Genomic DNA, 19,172 nt, shown 5'->3' on the forward strand with positions numbered 1-19,172 from the left:
CCATGGGCGTGAAGTGAAACATTCATATGACGAAACAGGGACCTATCGATTCTGATCGCACATTGCTATCTATTGACAGTTGTCATGTAATATTGATTCAGAATGATCTCAGAGAGTGGAGGTGTTAGGGTTAATCTTGTCAGGTGCAATTTAGCTGCAATTTATTTACTTTCCGCTAGTTGCTAATCCGATCTCAGATCCCGCCTTGTGATTAGCCACCTCGGCAAAATTAGACAACTTTAGAGGATGAGCTTTGGTTCGATCCATTTTGCAGAGACTATCGATTTCCACTAGCCACTGTGGCAAAACTATCGAAGTTATACATTGGTCGTACGGAAATTTCAATCTCAATTCCTCGATACAATGTCAAAGATTAGACATAGAAAAGCCATGAAGTGGTTAAGTATAGTCTGCTGCTTGTCCGGCCTTATCGTTTTTTTATAGTCTCTTCAGGTGTCTTTTCAAATATCTTTCTAGATGTCTTTTTTCCGGATATTTTCCTCCTTATTGGTATTGTAGCTAGAATGGAAACACTCCGGAGCATGGACACTGCGGAAAAGGAAAACACAACACAATATAATTAGAAAAAAATAGACCTACCGCTAACAACCAGTTCTTAATCACAAAGGCATAGTCCCAGGGGTCGTTGCAAATGCCTCCTCCAATATGTTCAAGCCACTAACCAGCTGGTCCTTAGTAATAGTGATCGGTGGGGCGATACGAAAGGCACCCCCAAAGCTAGGATGACTACTGAGATTGGCCCACAAGCCTAAATCATAAGCCCGATCCCCGATCGCCTTACCCAAAGCCAGCGCAGGGGTCTTGGTCTCGCGATCCTCAACTATCTCAACCCCTGCCATAAGTCCACGTCCACGGACATCTCCAATACAGCCATACTTCTCCTTCAGTGCATTTAGCCGGTCATGGAGAACCTTACCCATAGCACGAGAGTGCTGAACCAGCCCATCCCGCACCACGATCTCGAGCACTTTGTCACCCACGGCAGCAGGCAGCGGATCATTTACATGAGTCGTGTAGAAGCAGAAGTCCCGCTTGATGCACACGCGTTCGATCTCAGTACTCGTAACGACAGCGCTGAGTGGGAGACCATTTCCTAGCGTCTTGCTGAGGGTGAGGATATCAGGAACAACCTTTTCGTGGTTGAAAGCCATTAGATCGCCGCACCGACCGACGCCCGTCTGCGCTTCGTCGACGATCAGAAGCATTCCGCGCTTTTCGCACTCCCGCTTTAGAGCCGCGAGGTACCCCGGTGGTAGGACGTGCATACCAGCCGATGACTGGATACATTCCACGATGCAAGCCGCCAGCGATCCGCAAGATTGCATATCGATCATGCGCCAGCCGTATTCCATCTCGGTTTCCCAGTCGTAGGATCCGTCTGCGCGGCGGAAGATAGAGCGGTATGTGTTCGGTGATGGTAGCATCAGCATGCCCGGCATCAGTGGGCCTTGGCCTTTGCGACCGAAGTGGTATTGTGCGCCGAGTGCCTGCGCTGTCACGCCGTGCCAGCTACCGCCTAGTCCGACTATCTCGAAGTTTCCAGTGTATACCTTGGCCATCTTTATGGCTGCTTCGTTGCTCTCGCCGCCGGTGGAGAGGAAGAAGGCTTTATCGAGGCCGGCTGGCAGAAGATCGCACAGACGTTCGCCTAAACTGACCACCGGGGGGGATACCATGCCCGAGAAGAGGTGGTCTAGGGAGGTTGCATGGTCGGTGATTGTCTGCACAATCTCTGGGTGTCCGTGGCCAAGCAAGCAGGACATTTGTCCGGATGTGAAGTCTAACACTTTGTGTCCGGAGGCTGTGTACACATAGAGCCCTCTGCTGCCACAGATCACGTCTTTGTTGAATTTGGTGCCATAGTTGAGAAGGTACTTTGATGTTTTGGCTTGAAGCTCTTCTTGGTCGATACTTGTGTACAAGAGAGGATTATCGTTATTCTTTTGGGGCATAATTGCGACTGTGGATTCTCCTGTGGTGAGTCCAGGGGCCATATTGAGGTCTGCTGCTGATAAATAGGATGATGGTGTCTGAGTATTTCTAATCTATTTCTCAGGAGTCACTGCCTTCTTAAGTTTGTTATCACTGCCTCCTTGTTCCCCTCATTAATGGGTTACAGGGATGTACTTTCTCCTTGCTATCTTGGCCGCGGAGCCGCGGCCAACATGAGTCCTTGCGGATCACAACGTCTCGGCTACAATAATTCAGCTGGGAACTACAGTAAACCCGGTTTGTAAGATAATCGACGGATAAATCTTCATTAAACGGAGGTTCTCTGAAGATCTAATAATCAGAAAATAATATTTTACCGTGCTATTTAAATAATCTCACCTTCTATAGAAGACCAAGACTTAATTCAACAGTACATGGGTCCTAACCTGCATACATTTTGCCCAGAGTTCATTGAGATATATAACCTGTCGGCTAGTTACTACCATGAAGGCACCCTATGAAGTATAGGCCACCAATCGTACTTTTCACTCCTTCTGCTCGAGGCAAAAAAGCAAAAGCAAAAAAAAAAAACAAAAACATCAGAAACCATGCGTGTGGTCCCTAACTCGACGCTCGATCTCACATTCAATACACATTGCTTCTTTCAAAATACTCAGGAAAAAGGTATTAAAGTTGCCATAGATTTGTCCAGTACTAGAGTCAAGAACTTCCTCCCCGTCTTCCATGAGATTGGCACGTACTCCCGTTGTTTCTGTATTCTAAATGAGACAGAATACCCGTGGACTAGCGTTGTAACACGATAAGAATGGCTCTAGGATCTACTTGTGTTTTAACAGTGGGATTGGGTATTGTCTAGCTCACCAGTAGTTGGATCGGAAGCCCGGCAGCTTAGGAACAAGCTCCGCCTAGGGCTAGTTAGTGTAGAGGCGCCAAGAGAATAAGGTTTTGGGTTCAGTAACCCAGTCACGATACGGAGTAAGTCTATGGTGATCGAAGTGTTGCAAAGTAAGTCCACGAGTACTCCGTACTTTCATTCACTCCATGATTTGCAGTATATCCCAAGTACTCGGGAACATATCATCAACAAAAGCCATATCTGGAACGAAATGCTGACGTAGTTCAACATTCGTCTCCCCCGAGTTCTCAACCGGTGGGTCTGACTTCAACAGCTTATCAATGACATCTGAATGCTGTGCGAGGCAAATATCGCCCAGATCCCACCCAAAGTTCTTGTGGTGCGATCGCAACGAATCCAAAAGGTCACTTGCCATTCGCAGAGAGCAACTTTGTGCAAGGCCTGCCGCCTGCTCTGTCTCTAGCGCACACCGAATTAAAAACGTCACCGTTGCTGAAAATGTGAATGCTACGACAGGTAGCCAGTAATCACCCAATTGTGCTTCCCCGAGTTCCTGGACCAGAACCACAATATCCTCCGCGGTTCTGCGTGCCTCCATAACCCGGTTGGCCATGTGTTCAGCATTCGAATCTGGTGCTTGTCGCTCGCGATCTAGGTCGATACGCCACAGCAGGAGCCTTGTCGCCAGATATGCCAGACGGAGGTTGGAAGCGCCAGGGATATTCAGATTTGAGCCGCGGATGATGATCTTGCGGATGTCTCCTGTGAGTGAGTCCACCCATTTGTTTAACTCCAGTTCAAGATTCCTGCTTGATCCTTGGGCTTCGATGCGGATGGTGTACACTTGCTCCAGACAGTGGTCTAGCACGTCGGTCAAATTCATAAGTTCGATGAAAACTGCGTTTGCTTCGTGATCCCGTTCCCAATCTGACAAGTATTCGGGCATTGGCGATGGTACATCGTATTGCGATCTTCTGATATGAGGTGGTGTCCCATAAGCAAGACTTGACCTGTTGGATGACTAGTTCTTAGAATGTTCTATTGCTTGAAAGGTTGTAGCTTGAAAACATACCAGCGATCGTGGAGTAAGATAGACCACCAGATCTTCATTCGTAAATGCTTCTCCTCCTGTGGGATATCCCACGGGAGTGGGTTCCGATTTAAACCTAGGGAATGGCACAATGCAACTGCCGAACCGAGTCTTACTCCATTTCCTGTCATAGATGTGGTTGGACGGCCGCCAACATCCAGGAGGATGGCCTTTATTGTGGATATCCCAGCTGATGCGTGTATCTCGGAATACGAGGCTTCAATGGCAAGATTCCAGATAAAACGGACATCTGGACACCGTTCCTTTGATAGAAGGGGGTCATGTTGCCATTGGGTAAGCATGTGAGCATACAGGCACGCCAAAAGTGCAGGAGAAATGCGATGCCTTGCATTTGTGTATTGCGTTCGAAAGGAGCTTTCTTCAAGTAATGGGAGGCAAGGATTGATCTTTCTCAGATATCTATTCGCGATAATTAGTTTTCGGGGGTTTTGTCAAATAACAGTATAAATTTAGTGTCACCCACATATCTATCAGATGTGGTCCCCATGGCTCTACAAGCTTTTCGATGGTCTGTAGCTTATGCAACGCCGGACTAGAGTTCACCATGAGTCCCAGCGGCCTTTTCTGCACCTTCGTGAATATAACAGGGGACGAGGAACTACCCGGCTCAACGGGACGAATTTCACGAATTCCCTGGCCACCAGAAATGTTAGACAGATAGTCAGCCAAGACATGATTATCCCCAGTTACGGCCGGACCAAGGATATGGGGGTTATCATCGTCGGCCTCGAGGGACAGCGGTGTATCTTGGTCGTTCTGAGGCTGTGTGACAATCGAGAATTGCGGCGAAACGGCTACCACAGGGGGTCGGCCCAGTGACTGGGCAGCTGCGATTGGCGTTCGTAAAGCCGGGTGTGGTAGTAGTGGACCGGTTTCTGTAGAATACCTCTTTTGTGGTGTTGACTTCCCTCTCGCATTGGGAAATATACACTCTGTGCCATGCGCACGACACATCAGACAGGCCGGGGTGTGGGGCTCTAGTTTGCATCGTGACTTCCTCCGCCGGCACGGTACGCATGCTGGCTTAGTGTGAGACCGATATGGGCGCTCGTCTCCACTTTCCATCTTGTTTGTCAATGCTTCTAGGTGGAAGGAAATTCCCGCGGCGTGTTCCCCTCGGCTAGGCTTGTGAGGTGTGTGGCAGAGTCGGTGTTTGTCCTATGACTAGGATAGTAGGAAGCAATAACTGCAAGATCAGGCCTTCCGAGCGGGGTACTGCGAGGTACTTTGTCCAAAGTAATTCGTCCTTCAATCCCTCGTTATTCCACAGTCTGTTGGAAAGATCAGTCGTAGGAGTTGTTAGACTAGGGAAATTCCGCGGGGAAGAGTGGGTCCGGTTGTAGTTGGTCCATGAGCTTCCCAAGGTCCATGGGCTTGAACTGTTCTTTAAATGAACATAAAGATTTTTCTCTGTTTTTGTAGCTACCTAGGTATGTTCAAACTGAAACTATCACTTATATAGCAATATGTAGTGGGATTAATTGGAAGAATAATTCCGGCAATCGCCGTTGGTCGGTTTCGTATCTGCGACGTGGGGCTGTGAGGATGTACACGTGACATCAACAGCTCAGAGCCAATCATAGATTGTAAAAAAGACCTCCACCGTATAGCCTCAATATAGGATCTCGAAGGGAAAAAAATAGGTAGCTTCTCTTTGATTGAGCGTGTCATCCTTAGTGCAGGGGCCATGCTAATCTTCTCTGTATATTTTCATTTGACCATATGCCCCGAAGGGCAACAGATCTATTTGTTCAGTTCATTATAACCTCACTTTTCGGCAGAATTATACCGCCTACTATATTAGTCCGGTTTGCTGTTCACAATATTGTATCCTTACTTTACTCTCTCCGGCTTAGGTAGCTACAACGCTTTCTCAATTACTCCCTAGGTGCGGACGATGAGGTACCTAGGAGGTCACAATAAGTGAACGAGACTGATGTCTTGGCGTGGTCCACTATTCAGCCCTTGCGGATCTAGAAGAACCATCGGACTTCAATGAAAGTCTAATCTTCTAGTCATAGTATCTTGGTTCAATCTGTGATATACAGTCCAAACTGTGCAGGCAAGAATGCCAGGGCCACATTCCACACTAAACTTTCTTCCCTTTCCAATTTTAGTACATTCGTGCTTCCTCTCCAGCTATGAACCTCCTCCTTGTTTCTACAAGAGACAAACCCACAAATGCACCGTCGACAGCAGACCTTCCAGAATACTCTACAGACACAACAAATCAAAACCCATACATTAACACCAGTCCGTGATTGTGGCACTCTCGGTGACCAACAGGAAGCCCAATACCCTTGAAAAGCCAAACCCATCTTCATCACTCTGAGCTTGAACCTCTGTATGTTTCCTGCGAGGCTAGACCAACGCTCTACGTCGATTGAACTCTTCTATGCTATATACGGATTTTCTGTCACTATACTGATTAATTTATCGGGGGTGCCTTTACTGACAGTGAGAAACCGGCTTAGAGGTGGTGTTTCTGTATAAATCTTACGTTTTGGTTCGTTGCTGGTCCTCTCATTTCTTCGTTGTTTTGATAGCTTTTTGCATTATTCACTTCGGTCTGGCGTACTGTGACTGTCCGAAGGGTAATGTTCTGCAACGGCAACATTTGGGGCTTACCCTTGCTCGGCTTTTGCATCGTCGCTGTCTTTTTCGTTATGCTATATCATGTATTTACCAACCCTTGGACCTTACATCAAAGCATGCTGACTCTTTCGTCAGATTCCAATTTCGTTCTGAGCCATCAAGGGAGCCACCCGAATCAAGTCTGGTGCCATGAGTCTCCTGAGCTAGGAGGGAAACCCAGCACTTCACGTGTCTCATTAAATGTCTGACGTTGCTCTTATACTGCGTCAACTGAACCATTTTATGGACAATATCTTCAATATAAATACATGTACCCCGTAAGCACCACGTGACCCCAAATTGCACCAGTATGGATGACAGCAAGTTGCACCATGTTGTGTAGAATTTATAAACACCATATTGCGTGCGTATTCTCCACACATTCGACATCGAGTCTGACGAGCGACCATGCTTTAGAGAAATAAGTTGCCGATTGGACTCGGACAAAACGACTCGTATATGGCGTTTTGACGCCATCGAAGCCGGGTATGAGCTCAACGGGATATGAAGCACGAAACAAATCTACTTCCATTTCACGCAGATTCCAATATTTTTACTCATTTGAAATACTCATCACAACTAAATCCATAGAAGATGGCTAATCTCGAGGCTCGCAAGTATATTTCTCCCGACTCGGGATTCCCTGTTACACTTCATCCTCATTTCAACGAGAAGATCAAGAACCATGTGCCCCCAGAGCCACTGCGCGAGCCATTTACCCCGCCCAAAGACCGAGCATTTTTTGCAGATCCGGAGAAGAAAGCGTTGTTCTCAGTGGCGAAGCAAGTGGATTTGACTGAGTCTATTGGAACTGTTCTTGAGAATGTACAATTGTCTCAACTGAATGAGACCCAGTTGGATGAATTGGCACTTCTTGTTAATGAGCGGGGAGTTGTCTTCTTTCGGAATCAGGATCTTACTACTGAGAAACAGGTTGAACTGTTTCAACATTATGGTAAATCTATATGGTGTTTCTGGATAGCGACATACGCATCGGGTTGTTAATTTGATCATGTAGGCATCTTGGATAAACATCCTGCTCAAAAGGTAAGCTGAAACAAAAGCGTTCTACAAATTCCAAGCAAATCCAAGTAAGCTAACAATTATTAGGATCAAAAAGTATAGTATACACTAGCGAAATTTCCCACTAAACCCCCCAAAAAGCCCAAGATTCATTTAAACCTCACCTCATGACATAAAGTTTTTAGTATCTTTGCTAACCCGGTACAAAGTTCGTCAACATCAAAGGTAGCCGCGAGGATCACCGTGAAATCCTAAAGTACACGCCCTGGGTAAGACAATTTTCACATTTTTAAAAACAAAAGTCTAACAGCAAGTTCTACTTCCATAGCCTAGTGGGGATTTCCACGCCGATACATCATTCGAGATCAATCGTATGTAGCAAACCATACTCTCTGATTATCAATATCTAACACATTCTAGCACCTACCTACTCCCTACTGAGAATGGAAGAGCATCCCGAAGTCGGTGGCGACACAGCTTGGGTATGTCACAGCTACAGGTCTTACTCTAAGCCAAAGTCTGATTTCACAGGTATCTCAATATGGCATATATGACGCCCTAAGCGACGCGTACAAAAGGTTCCTCGACGGCCTTCATGCCGTGCATACCTCGAGGCTGCAGTGTTTGTTTCCTTAATAATGTTTCTACTACTAATGAGTTCGCTAATTCTTTGAATAAAAAGATGATACCATCCTCGACCTATGGGGTGCCGGTCCCAATCGCCCTCCAATCGACACACACCACCCAGCCGTGCGCACGCACCCGGTCACTAAATTGAAGGCGTTGAACGTTAATCCTGGATTTGTGACTGGGTTTGCTGAGCTCAAGAAACTGGAATCTGGTACGTGAAATTCTCAACGGATTGGTTTCTGGTCTAGGGCTGAGGTCTTTTTAGACAAAGTTCTCGATTTTTTGGCATATCATATCCATTCGGCTGATGATCACTATGTTCGTTGGAAATGGGCTGTTGGCAGTGTTGCTATGTGGGATAATCGGTAACTATTCGCTGTTCTCTTTTTCTGCTTTAGATTTGGGAACTAATGCTCTATTAGGTGTACCCTTCACCGGGTTATCCCTGGTACATACAAAGGAGAGAGACGAGGCATTCGGACTACTGTTTTTGGCGAAATACGTGAGTCCTGACATTAATATCTCTCGGCCTCCAATTCTCCATGTTTGCTAACCTCATACCGAAGCCTATTTCGATCCCACTAGTGAGAGCCGTGCGGAGAGGAAGTTACGCGAGGAAAGCCAGGATGATGAAGGTGTTCTCGTCGTTTGAAGATAAGTAAAGAACGTAGTATTATTCATAAACTATAGGCGTCTCATTGATTCATGAATTAAATATTGTTCAAATTGTGAGGGGACTTTTTGCAGACTTCAAACCCTGGTCGTAAATATATTTTTTTTTTGCGGAGTTGATGATTCATCAACTCCAACTATTTCGAAGCAACTGCCTCGGCAACAACAAACGTCTCCTTATCGGAGAGACCAACTTTGTTCTGCTCCTCGTCTTGGGCCTGAGGCAACTCGGCAACCTCCTTGGAATGCTCGATGGGAACGTGGGACCTGACAACGAGCCAAGTAGGCCAGATCGAAAGAACTGAAAAGAAAGGTTAGCGTTTCTTATTTCCAATCATTTCATATGAATCACATACCAAGAAGGATGGTGTTAACAATAAGTGGCACTCTTCCACCATGCCATTTTTTCGAGTTGAGGCCGTAAGAGACAGCCTGCGAGAAGCTTTCTTGGCCGCGAAGAATACCGGACAACCGGGCTATATCGTATCAGTAATGTGTATGCAGGACACTGAGTTCGGGTTCGACTTACAGAGTTCGGAGATATTGTCAGTCATGGTGGAGAGAAGGTAGTAAAGGAAGTTTTGTAGCGATTGCTGAGAAAATTCTGATGGGAGAAAGGTCAGCGCACGTTTGGGATATTGACTTTTTTTTTATAAGACTCACCCCAAAGCAGGATAACAAAGAATCCCTCAACGAAGCCTTTGTCGGCCCAATCAAGGGTTGGTGGGTTCTTGGTGTACTTTTCTTGGATGACCCAGCAGTACACCCAGGCAACGATGTGGACGACGATCACGTAGAAAAAGCTGCGGCTTTGGTTAGACTTGGTTCCGAATCTGACAGTAAATGCGGATATTCTGTACCTGTACTTAATTCTGTTTCTGATCGAAAGACCGCGGTAGTCCAGGAACCTACTAATGAGTGTCGAGGCAAGAAGAGTGGCGAAGTAGGCTTTGGTTCATGTTAGTACTAAAGCAGAAGTGTGTGTAAAAGATGTGGGTGTGTAAACATACTAACGAATCCCATCAGAGCACGAGCGCGCACGCCAAAGTAATACGTTTTGAAATCTAGAACAACTAATCAGCAATTGCGAGCGGTGAAGAGGAAGCAGACAATCCATACTTCCAGTGTACATATTGAAGTATGCGGCCCAGAAAACAGGCAATAGCAAGAGAATCTAGGGAGATTAGTCACATGTACCGGATACCATAATTGGATCAATGATGTTAAACATACTTCCTTTCGCTGGCAGACCTTCCAGAGCTCTTTCATTTCATCACGCCACGAGTCCTGCAGAATAATCCTGACTTTACTTCCATCGGTGCGTTGCACCTTGTCGGGTGACGTGAGGAAGAAAGCTATGGGCACAGCAGTACATTGGAGGGCGATGAAGATGAGATATGTCTCTGTTGTGTGTTAGCAATCGTTCAGGGTGTCTAATCTAGCTTTGGTCAACTTACTAGATCCAACTTTTCCTCTGGCATGGGCGTCCGCAGCACTTTTCATTCATCAGTCAATTCCGTTCGAGATATGAATTCGGGTGTAGACATACTGGTTGAGGCCAAGGACAATGGCACCTCCCACCAACGGGCCGCCTGTACGGAACCAAAGCCAGATGCTGTTGAAGTCAGTCATTTATCCATTGTACAATATTTTGGAATATCTCACTTCATGTACCGGCCGCGCTTTGTGGGCTCGGGATAACCCAGTGCCACAGCACCTTCAGAGGCCCAGAAGAGACCGGCGCTATAAAGGTCAGTCGATAGTCTTATTTCATTTGATCGGTATAAAATACTCACGATAAACCACAGAATACTGATCCAACCAGCACAAACCATACATTCCCCTAGATAGGGATTAGTCTTGATTCCCGAGCTGTGTAGGTAGTTCAAAGCCTGATGAAGAACTCACAAAACGGTTGTTAGTGTACAAGGCGGCGCTGTATATAAAGGTTAGTCCCGAGATAACACCATTTCATATTCCGCTCTCGTAATACGTACGAATATAACGGGTATCCCACAGCGCCGAGCATCAGAGTCCATCTCAAGCCAATCCGGTTGGCAATAGGGCCACCGAACAGACACAAAATTCCCACTAGCAAACAAGTTAGCACGATGCCCAATTCAAAATTCCAATGAGATTGCCACGATATGTCACATACTGAGACCAAAAACAAGTGCATTGGCGGCATTAATCAAGAAAGGTTCCTGGGCACCACCAGCACCTAAAGCATTCATGGCATTCCATAGGCCCGGGGCCGTGAATCCGACACCTCCAATAATACAGGCATTGAAGAGTGTTCCGCGGTACCATACTCGCTTTTCAATTGGCGTATCAGACGAGGCCGAAATAGAACCTTGTTCAGCCATTATGGCGTATAGCTTAAGCTTAAACGATAGTAAGCACCTTGAATCAAGCCACGATAATAAAACCCCTAAATGCTAAATGGGAAACGCGCCATATATAGTTTTTTTTTCTGTTGTGAAGAAATCAACAACCGATCTAAAGGTTTCAATGGTGCATTAGGCCTATTCTCATCCGTTCGCGTGATTGCGTGCTTTGAAGCTCTTGTGCTCTAGTGCCCCTTTAGGACTTAGCGTTAGCTGCCAAGACAGACTTTGTATAGTCCAGCCAATCAACGGTAAGGGCGGCATATAATTGTGGGGAATATGGTGGGGAGACCCTGTTGAGTCAAATGTCGCTTCAATTGCCGCGATATCGGATCGGGAAGGCGGGTAGAATTTGGGGGCCCTCAGGTCTTGGCTTTGATAACGAAGAGGAAATTGAGTAAGATATACTGACAGAAGAGGCCTAGACAAATGGAGAAAAGTTATTTTTATTAATTACATGAAAAGGTCGTTATGTTATGGACATTTGGAAATTTAGTTTCCAGACACCTCCTTAACCGCAGCGATGATATCGCTTGGTCCAAGGCCCTGAGCATTGACTTGCTCGTACAGACCACCACAGCCCTCCTTAACAGCACCCATGGCCTTGAACTTGGGTGTGAACTTGCGCTCAAGGAGGTGAGTACCCAGGCGAGAGCCGAGACCAGTCTTCTGCGCAATCGACTCAACAACCAGGACGAATGGTGAGGATCCATAGACCTTGATGGTTTCCTCATCGACCACGTTGAGAGTGGGCTTGTTAATCAGACCGATATCGAGGCCCTCCGCACGCAGGTTCTCGACGGCATCAAGCGAGCGGTATAGCATATCACCGTACGAGACGATGTACCCAGCGGAGCCCTTGCGGATGACTTCTTCCTTACCAGGAACGAACTTGTAGCCCTCACCAAAGAGCTTCTGGTCGGTACCCTCCTTCAAGATATAAGGGACCTTAGCACGAGTGGAGAAGATGAAGCGCAGACCCTTGTTCCAAAACACCTCGTTAACTACGGCCTTCATCTGCTCGCCATCGGCAGGGAAGTACAGCGCAGTGCTCGCGGCATCCATCAGACCATTGTCGGCGAAGAAATGGTTCAGACCGAAATGGCAAGTGTTGTCGGCCATCTCATCGACACCGCTGTGAGAGAAGTGTGACAGAACGGTGCAGCCGTTCAGACGGGCCATGGTGATCTCAGAGACGCACATCTCTAGGAAGGCGGAGAAGGTAGAGAAAACACCTTGGCGCTCTCCATTGCTGCCGAATCCGAAACCAGCGGCAGCAGAGAAATTGCCGCGCTCCATGACACCAGATGGGACAAAGGACTCGGGGTGCTTAGCGCCGATAGCCTTCAGACCGGTGGAGCCAGCCAAATCGGAGTCGATAACCATGACGCGACGCTGAGCCTCCTCTTTGCTCAGTTTGTCAAGAATATCATTCACGGCATCGCCAAAAATGGTGCGGTTCGCACCCTTGTCCTTGCTAGAACCCTTGTACGTGTGAGGATTTGAGCCAGGTTTGATATCGTCGTAGAAAGCAAGTTGCTCCTTGCTGTATCCGCGCTTTGTGAGGTATTTGCGAGCGATATCGACGGGAATGACATCGTGAGCGTGTGTTTCTCCCTCGATTCCCTCAATGCCAGCGGCCATCTTGCGGTCGACAACAACAGCGGCGGGACCATCGTGGTTGATGACTTCGCACATAGCACCGTATAGGGAGTCGAGATTCTCACCCTGGGCGCGGAGGACCTTCAAGCCATGTCCATCAAGGGTCCGAGCAACCTCATAGCCCTTGAGATATTCCGAGGGGTGTCCGGCAATTGTGACATCGTTGTTATCGATGAAGAGCTTAACGTTCAGATTTCTGCCCACAGCAATGCGCGCAGCCTCGGCATCGTTTCCTTCTTGCTGAGATCCATCAGATCCCAACAGAATCACATTCTTGTCCTTGTTGGCCATAGCAATGCCGTTGACCATACCCCACATGTGACCCAAACGACCGGAGCTGAACTTGACGCCGGGGGTTAAACCGAGCTCGGGGTGGCCGGGGAGGTGGGAGTCGGCGGCACGATAGTTCAGTAGGTGGTCGGGCTCAATCTTTCCGTCCAATGCGGCCAGCAGGTATTGTGTAGCGACACGGTGGCCGGCCTCGTCGTACAGGGCATCGACCCATTTGTTAGGGTTGGCGTTTATGAAAGCAAGCAGGATGCAGACTTCTGGGGCTGTATCGAAGGGGCCTCCAGTGTGGCCAGCAACACCACGGGCGGCACCTGTTGCTGTGAAGGCAATGATGGCATCTCTGAAAATGTCGATGTTGTGTTGCAAGTCGCTCTTCTGTTGGGCTGATAGCTGTGGAGTCTTCGGGTCAAGCTTAAGCTGCTTGAACTGCTTGAGATCAACGGGGAATTTATAACCGCTCATGATGTAAATTAATTTTGAAGACAATTTCTAGTAGAAGAAGTTTGAAGGAGCAAGATTAGTAGGAGGGGTCATCACCGTTATAACTTGTGAGACATCTGTTCCCAGAATAATGACGTCATTAGCACAGGTCTCTGGAGGTGACCTGTTTTCGGCACACAACCTGCATTCTTCGCATTCTTCGACATTCCCTCATAGGTTCCACTTAGTCCACTTAATGTTCGAGGTTGTTCTAATGATCTGCAGATTCTCTCCCGAAATGTGCTAAAGCGTTCCCAACCAGTCCAAGCCTTACACGTGGCTGCCTTTTAGGGCTGGAGATCTCCCCTAAATCTTCCCTAACCTGGCTCGTTGATCGACTACTACAAGTATTATGCTATATACTATGAAGGGCATCAAGCGTGAAGAACTGGATCAACATTGAACGATGAAGATCTTGATGCTAAATTCGTCTCCTTTTAGACCTCCTTCTCTCTCGTTTGTCGGGTATTGAACAACAAAAGAGTTTTTTTTCCCTCGAAAGTTTATACACTATTTTTTGCTTCTGCTCTGATCTAAACTTCTTACATCGACTTCGTGGCCGTCAGCTCGGTCGTTGTCACTTCAACCCTCTCATTCCGGTAAATCAACTTCTACAACGCCCCAACCTGTTGTTCCACGCCATTTCCGGGAAACCCCGCCCCGAATAAGCACTAGAGCATCTAGTCAAACCATCGATTGTTTGAGTAGCATAATGGCATTATTCTTGAGGTAGCCGAGACACCAGGACAATACAAGCAATCAGGGACCCGTCGGCAAGAATGTGGCTTGCATTAGTCGGTGATACTGTAGTATTCTTCCTCAGCTTATAGCCGAAATTAGAGGCATTAGACGTCTCTGCTTATTTTTTCCCTCACCGCATTAGTGCATTTATCTTTCAGGAAAATGGCCGGGTATGGCCTATGTAAGATTGTCGTTGGTGGACATATAAAGACAGTACATGCCCTCCAACTAATAATCCTTTTGCTCTCATAGTCCCTCAAAGAAAAACCGACTTTCTAGAATCCTATCTTGGGAAGCAGTTTACAACATGCTTCCATCACTTCTTCCTGTGCTCCTGCTTTCAGCGCTAGCAGAGGCATCACCTGGAAAGCGAGCAACTACTGCATCAGCCCACTGCTCAAACTCGGATGGCAAGTACAAGCTCTCATCAATCGCAGCACCCGTCCAGGGAAGCGGCAATCCAGGCTCCGAATCGACCTGGAAGCTGAGCATCGATGACACATCCAGCGGGCACAAACAAACAATTGTGGGCTTTGGAGCCGCTGTCACCGATGCCACAGTCACTTCCTTCAACACGCTGTCCAGTTCCACGCTGCAAGAACTGCTTAATGAGCTGATGACGGGTGCTGGTGCTGGATTCGCTTTGATGCGTCATACGATTGGCGCTTCCGACCTGTCAGGTGACCCGGCGTATACCTATGATGATAATGGGAATAATGCCGATCCATCGATGTCCGGTTTTAACCTGGGCGGCCGTGGAAATGCCATGGCTGCGATGCTAGCTAAGATGAAGTCCCTTCAATCGAGCTTGAAGATTCTTGGTTCCCCTTGGAGTGCGCCGGGGTGGATGAAGCTGAACGGTGTAATTGATGGTACTACGGATAACAATAACCTCAACGATGGATACTTAAGTAGAGGAGGTACTGGGAGTACTGGGTATGCCAGTGCGTTTGCTCAGTACTTTGTCAAGTACATCCAGGCGTACGAGAATCTCGGCGCGCACATCGATGCGATTACCATTCAAAATGAGCCTTTGAATAGCCAAGCTGGGTATCCCACAATGTATGTGTATGACTACGAGTCTGCTCAGTTGATCCAGAACTATGTCGGTCCGGCTCTCGCTCAAGCTGGCCTGAACACTGATATCTGGGCATATGATCACAACACTGGTATGCAATCGACAATCCAGTATGTTTGAGGGAGGATCCCATTTGCTAACAGATAGATATCAGATGTGACATCCTACCCTCAGAATGTCATCAACGGGGCTAGCCAGTATGTCGACTCGGTAGCGTGGCACTGCTATGCCAGCAATGTAGACTGGACAGTCCTCACCAAATTCCACGAGACAAACCCCAACGTCAAACAATACATGACAGAATGCTGGACCCCGGCATCCGCATCATGGAACCAAGCCGCTGATTTCACCATGGGGCCTTTGCAAAATTGGGCATCGGGGATTACAGCCTGGACACTTGGCACAAACGATCAAGATGGTCCTCATCTGTCGAGTGGCGGCTGTGGAAACTGTCGAGGTCTGGTGACTATTTCTAACGGCGGATATACTTTCAACCCGGCATACTATATGATGGCTCAGTTCAGCAAGTTCATGCCACCGGGTGCGATTGCGCTGAGTGGTACCGGAAGCTACACGTACTCCAATGGAGGAGGTGTGCAATCTGTTGCTTCGCTGAATCCAGATGGAAGTCGGACTGTTGTTATCGAGAATACATTCAGTAATGATATTTACATTACTGTTTCCACTAATAGTGGTCAGGAGTGGAGTGGCAACATTCCGAGTCAGTCGGTGACAACCTGGGTGCTTCCTGCGGCATGAGTGAGATTGGTGCTGTTGGCTGAAATGCGACAAGCTACAAGAATCACCTGTGCGATTCGCATTCTCGAATATACAAAGTTTGGTACTTACTTGTCTTGGCATCATTAATCAACACAAGCTATCCAGCTGTTCCCACTGGATTCACTCCTCACCAAGAGACGTCAATCTCCGGGCGTCACTTTAACCTATCTCGTGCCCGTAGTCGTGCAAATTGTGGGGGAGTTAAATAAGCCCAATCTCCAAACAACCCCCGTGCCGCTATACAAGGCTGTGATAGGCCCAACCCCCTCACATTCCCCCAAAAGGGCCGTTCCCGAGCCACAATATCTTTTATTCTTCTTCTTATCGGCCAACTAAACTATTCACATTGACCACGCGACATATTCCACATTGCCTTTTATCCTAAAATGGCCACACAGTCCACCATGACAGAACAAGTTGACAATCCCCCGGATTATGATAGCCTCCCGCCCCGCAGGCCTGACATCGAATGCATACGGACGCCATCGGCCCCTGAACGTAAGCAGATCTTCAACAGGTCTGGTTTTTACCCGTGACTAACGCGACTTTTCCTCAGCACCGAGCGGCTCCGTAAGACGAATTCTTCCAGACCATATTTCACTCATCCTAACCACTCATGATAGTCTCAGGCATTCAAGGTCAACGGAACGATCTACGTAGCAGCCCAGATAGCGAATATGCCTCGTGCGGCGCATCTTAACGAATCGCTTGCAAGTGCGGAAAAGATGATCCGTAATATAGAGGCGATTCTGAAAGCGGCGGGATCTGGTTTGGACAGGATTATTAAAACTACGGTAGGATCTGACATTCTGTGACTTTGGGATCGTTTGGAGCTAAATGTAAATCTTTTTCATAGGTTTATTTTACGGAGAACATGTGGGTTCATTTAATAGAGGGCTTCGAGGTTCTCTACAGACGGATCCTTCCGTTTGCACCGCCGCGAACTACTGTTTTTGTTCCGAGGATGGGACATAAAGGTAATAGACAGGAGATACAAATGGAGGTCATAGCAGTGGAGTAACATTTCTTTGGTCTTCATTTCTCATTTGCATGTTACATTATTTGAGCACTCTCTTTCTCTGTTCAATTTACTTGCGGCACACTTACCACCTTGCATCTCTATTCTGACTGCGGAGTAGAGTTTCAGTGGCGTAAAATACCAGTCAATATTATGATTCCTGGCCTAAGTCACGATGGAGCCTACCCCGTACATTGCAGGTACTTACTAGATTGCATGCAGATCGGACTTGTTTGGTAAGGCTCTGCAAGAACGGGGTAATTCCTACTTTGGGGGGCCCTCTATTAATTTTATAGGAATAAAAGGTGCAGATCTCTGCGAAATTGTCTCACGACAAAGTACGCCGCATATGCAGGTATCCGTTGTGTGTGTTGCTGTCTCTACATGGCCAGCGTCAAGTTGAGCCTGGTTTTGTCATTCCGTCTTTCGTGAAATAGCTTCTATTGGATGCATTCAGAGACTTGGGTCCATGCTCAGCCCTAGAGTTCCTGTCCATTGCTTTCTTTTTGCAGATCGCTCGTATCATGACAGCTATGGCTTTGCATTTTAACAGCACGTTCCTACAACACTGGCAATCATCGGAACAGTTGTATATAGCTTGCTCGATCCTGAATTTAAAAAGCAGGCTCTTCTTTTGGATCGTTCAAATAAATTTCTTGCAATGTATTGAATTCTTGAATCATCTACTCCGTGTGAGGAGTATACTCTTGAGAGTCCTGAGTATCTGAGAAGAAATCAGGCTAGTCATTGAAAGTGGTTTAAAGGGAAACTGCATCACAAGACCAGCCTAATTTCAACTCAGACGGACCCCAGGAGACTCTAGACAAACTAGAACCCTTTAGTCAGAGATGACAGGAAACGGCTAGAGTGCCATGTACAGCATAGCCAATGAAACACAAAGTGTACTATTCAGAAAAAGCAAAAGACCTACCAAGTACTGAGTTAGGTTCACGAGTTGACGATCCCCCAATATTTGTCCGTCTACTTCAGAATCTGAGGCTCTTGGGTTTACTGGTATCTATCAATGCCCAATTCTACCCCGGAATCGCCAAGGCAGGCATATACGTAATACATCGAAGGATTACATTGCTGGGCACCTAAGCTGAATGATTGCATATTGAGCTTGCCAGCAGAAGGAGTAGACATATTTTGGATCAACAACTTCAAGATATAAAAAGGCCCATGTTACCATCAACCTCAGTCGTACAGGCCTACCTCAATTCCATACCTCGCCGAAGAAACGCAATACATCCCTTTAGCTTCAATTCGAACCATTAAATTCTTTCCAAAATGAAACTATTCTTCCAAGGCACCGCAATCCTCGCTCTTCTTATTTCCAACGCATCGGCCGCGCAGAGTGGCATTTTTGTTGCTAATGGCGTGGAGCTCGATATTTACCAATCTGGTGAAGATATCATCTACGGAGAGCCTGTGAGTCGTTTATCTTTTGGACCCTCCTACATACAGTAACTAACTCCATACAGCAAAGCTTGGTCCAGGTACATTTCCGATTAACCCCCATTGTGAAGAACGGTAATTTCTAACACTTACATTTTAGGCAAGAGATCTTGAGGGCCGAGAAACTAACGCGTGCACTAAGTGTGTGGGTCATCATGGAAGCTGTGTTGTAGGAGAGGGGAACTGCTATGCTCCTGATACGTGTGCATTTTGTGGGGGTTGTTCCGTCAACCAGGCTCGTTGCCAGAACCCCGACAAGGAAGGCTGCCAGTGCTATAAATGATTGCTTAGAGGGATCAAAGCAGGGAGTTGGCAGAGTTAGCATTTTCGCACTCACTGGACTTAGTGTTGTTTAAATATTCTCATGATAGTAAAGG

The 19,172-nt window shown here is 47.1% G+C and overlaps 8 protein-coding genes across 8 annotated transcripts; 4 read left to right on the forward strand and 4 right to left on the reverse strand.

Annotated features, from left to right (window-relative positions):
- Positions 1–620: 620 nt before the first annotated feature.
- N7537_006116 (aspartate aminotransferase family protein) lies at positions 621–2,015 on the reverse strand (the record flags this gene model as incomplete). Its single annotated transcript, XM_056897173.1, has 1 exon — positions 621–2,015. The coding sequence occupies one exon, from the start codon at positions 2,013–2,015 to the stop codon at positions 621–623; it is 1,395 nt and encodes a 464-aa protein (XP_056752958.1).
- Positions 2,016–3,008: 993 nt separating this feature from the next.
- Positions 3,009–5,006, reverse strand: N7537_006117 (transcriptional regulator family TF; the record flags this gene model as incomplete). Its single annotated transcript, XM_056897174.1, has 3 exons — positions 3,009–3,840; positions 3,903–4,340; positions 4,405–5,006. The coding sequence occupies 3 exons, from the start codon at positions 5,004–5,006 to the stop codon at positions 3,009–3,011; spliced, it is 1,872 nt and encodes a 623-aa protein (XP_056752959.1).
- A 2,163-nt stretch (positions 5,007–7,169) lies between these two features.
- On the forward strand, positions 7,170–8,880 carry N7537_006118 (TauD/TfdA dioxygenase family protein; the record flags this gene model as incomplete). The annotated part of the gene is made up of 10 exons (XM_056897175.1): positions 7,170–7,530; positions 7,594–7,622; positions 7,808–7,867; positions 7,927–7,969; positions 8,019–8,080; positions 8,130–8,220; positions 8,281–8,439; positions 8,494–8,593; positions 8,651–8,730; positions 8,795–8,880. The coding sequence occupies 10 exons, from the start codon at positions 7,170–7,172 to the stop codon at positions 8,878–8,880; spliced, it is 1,071 nt and encodes a 356-aa protein (XP_056752960.1).
- Positions 8,881–9,037: 157 nt separating this feature from the next.
- N7537_006119 (uncharacterized protein) lies at positions 9,038–11,266 on the reverse strand (the record flags this gene model as incomplete). Its single annotated transcript, XM_056897176.1, has 15 exons — positions 9,038–9,201; positions 9,257–9,376; positions 9,430–9,504; positions 9,564–9,703; positions 9,761–9,848; positions 9,911–9,964; positions 10,020–10,074; positions 10,134–10,303; positions 10,358–10,395; positions 10,450–10,515; positions 10,566–10,643; positions 10,697–10,743; positions 10,809–10,836; positions 10,898–10,991; positions 11,059–11,266. The coding sequence occupies 15 exons, from the start codon at positions 11,264–11,266 to the stop codon at positions 9,038–9,040; spliced, it is 1,425 nt and encodes a 474-aa protein (XP_056752961.1).
- Positions 11,267–11,779: 513 nt separating this feature from the next.
- On the reverse strand, positions 11,780–13,702 carry N7537_006120 (uncharacterized protein; the record flags this gene model as incomplete). The annotated part of the gene is made up of 1 exon (XM_056897177.1): positions 11,780–13,702. One exon carries the CDS (start codon positions 13,700–13,702, stop codon positions 11,780–11,782), a length of 1,923 nt encoding a protein of 640 aa, XP_056752962.1.
- Positions 13,703–14,768: 1,066 nt separating this feature from the next.
- On the forward strand, positions 14,769–16,298 carry N7537_006121 (glycoside hydrolase family 30 protein; the record flags this gene model as incomplete). Its single annotated transcript, XM_056897178.1, has 2 exons — positions 14,769–15,630; positions 15,694–16,298. The coding sequence occupies 2 exons, from the start codon at positions 14,769–14,771 to the stop codon at positions 16,296–16,298; spliced, it is 1,467 nt and encodes a 488-aa protein (XP_056752963.1).
- Positions 16,299–16,705: 407 nt separating this feature from the next.
- N7537_006122 (RidA family protein) lies at positions 16,706–17,340 on the forward strand (the record flags this gene model as incomplete). Its single annotated transcript, XM_056897179.1, has 4 exons — positions 16,706–16,817; positions 16,876–16,889; positions 16,943–17,113; positions 17,176–17,340. The coding sequence occupies 4 exons, from the start codon at positions 16,706–16,708 to the stop codon at positions 17,338–17,340; spliced, it is 462 nt and encodes a 153-aa protein (XP_056752964.1).
- Positions 17,341–18,627: 1,287 nt separating this feature from the next.
- On the forward strand, positions 18,628–19,078 carry N7537_006123 (uncharacterized protein; the record flags this gene model as incomplete). The annotated part of the gene is made up of 2 exons (XM_056897180.1): positions 18,628–18,768; positions 18,896–19,078. The coding sequence occupies 2 exons, from the start codon at positions 18,628–18,630 to the stop codon at positions 19,076–19,078; spliced, it is 324 nt and encodes a 107-aa protein (XP_056752965.1).
- Between the last annotated feature and the right edge of the window lie 94 nt (positions 19,079–19,172).

Source organism: Penicillium hordei, assembly GCF_028827395.1.
Source record: "Penicillium hordei strain IBT 12815 chromosome Unknown utg000003l_segment0_segment0, whole genome shotgun sequence".
Classification (NCBI taxonomy): domain Eukaryota; kingdom Fungi; phylum Ascomycota; class Eurotiomycetes; order Eurotiales; family Aspergillaceae; genus Penicillium; species Penicillium hordei.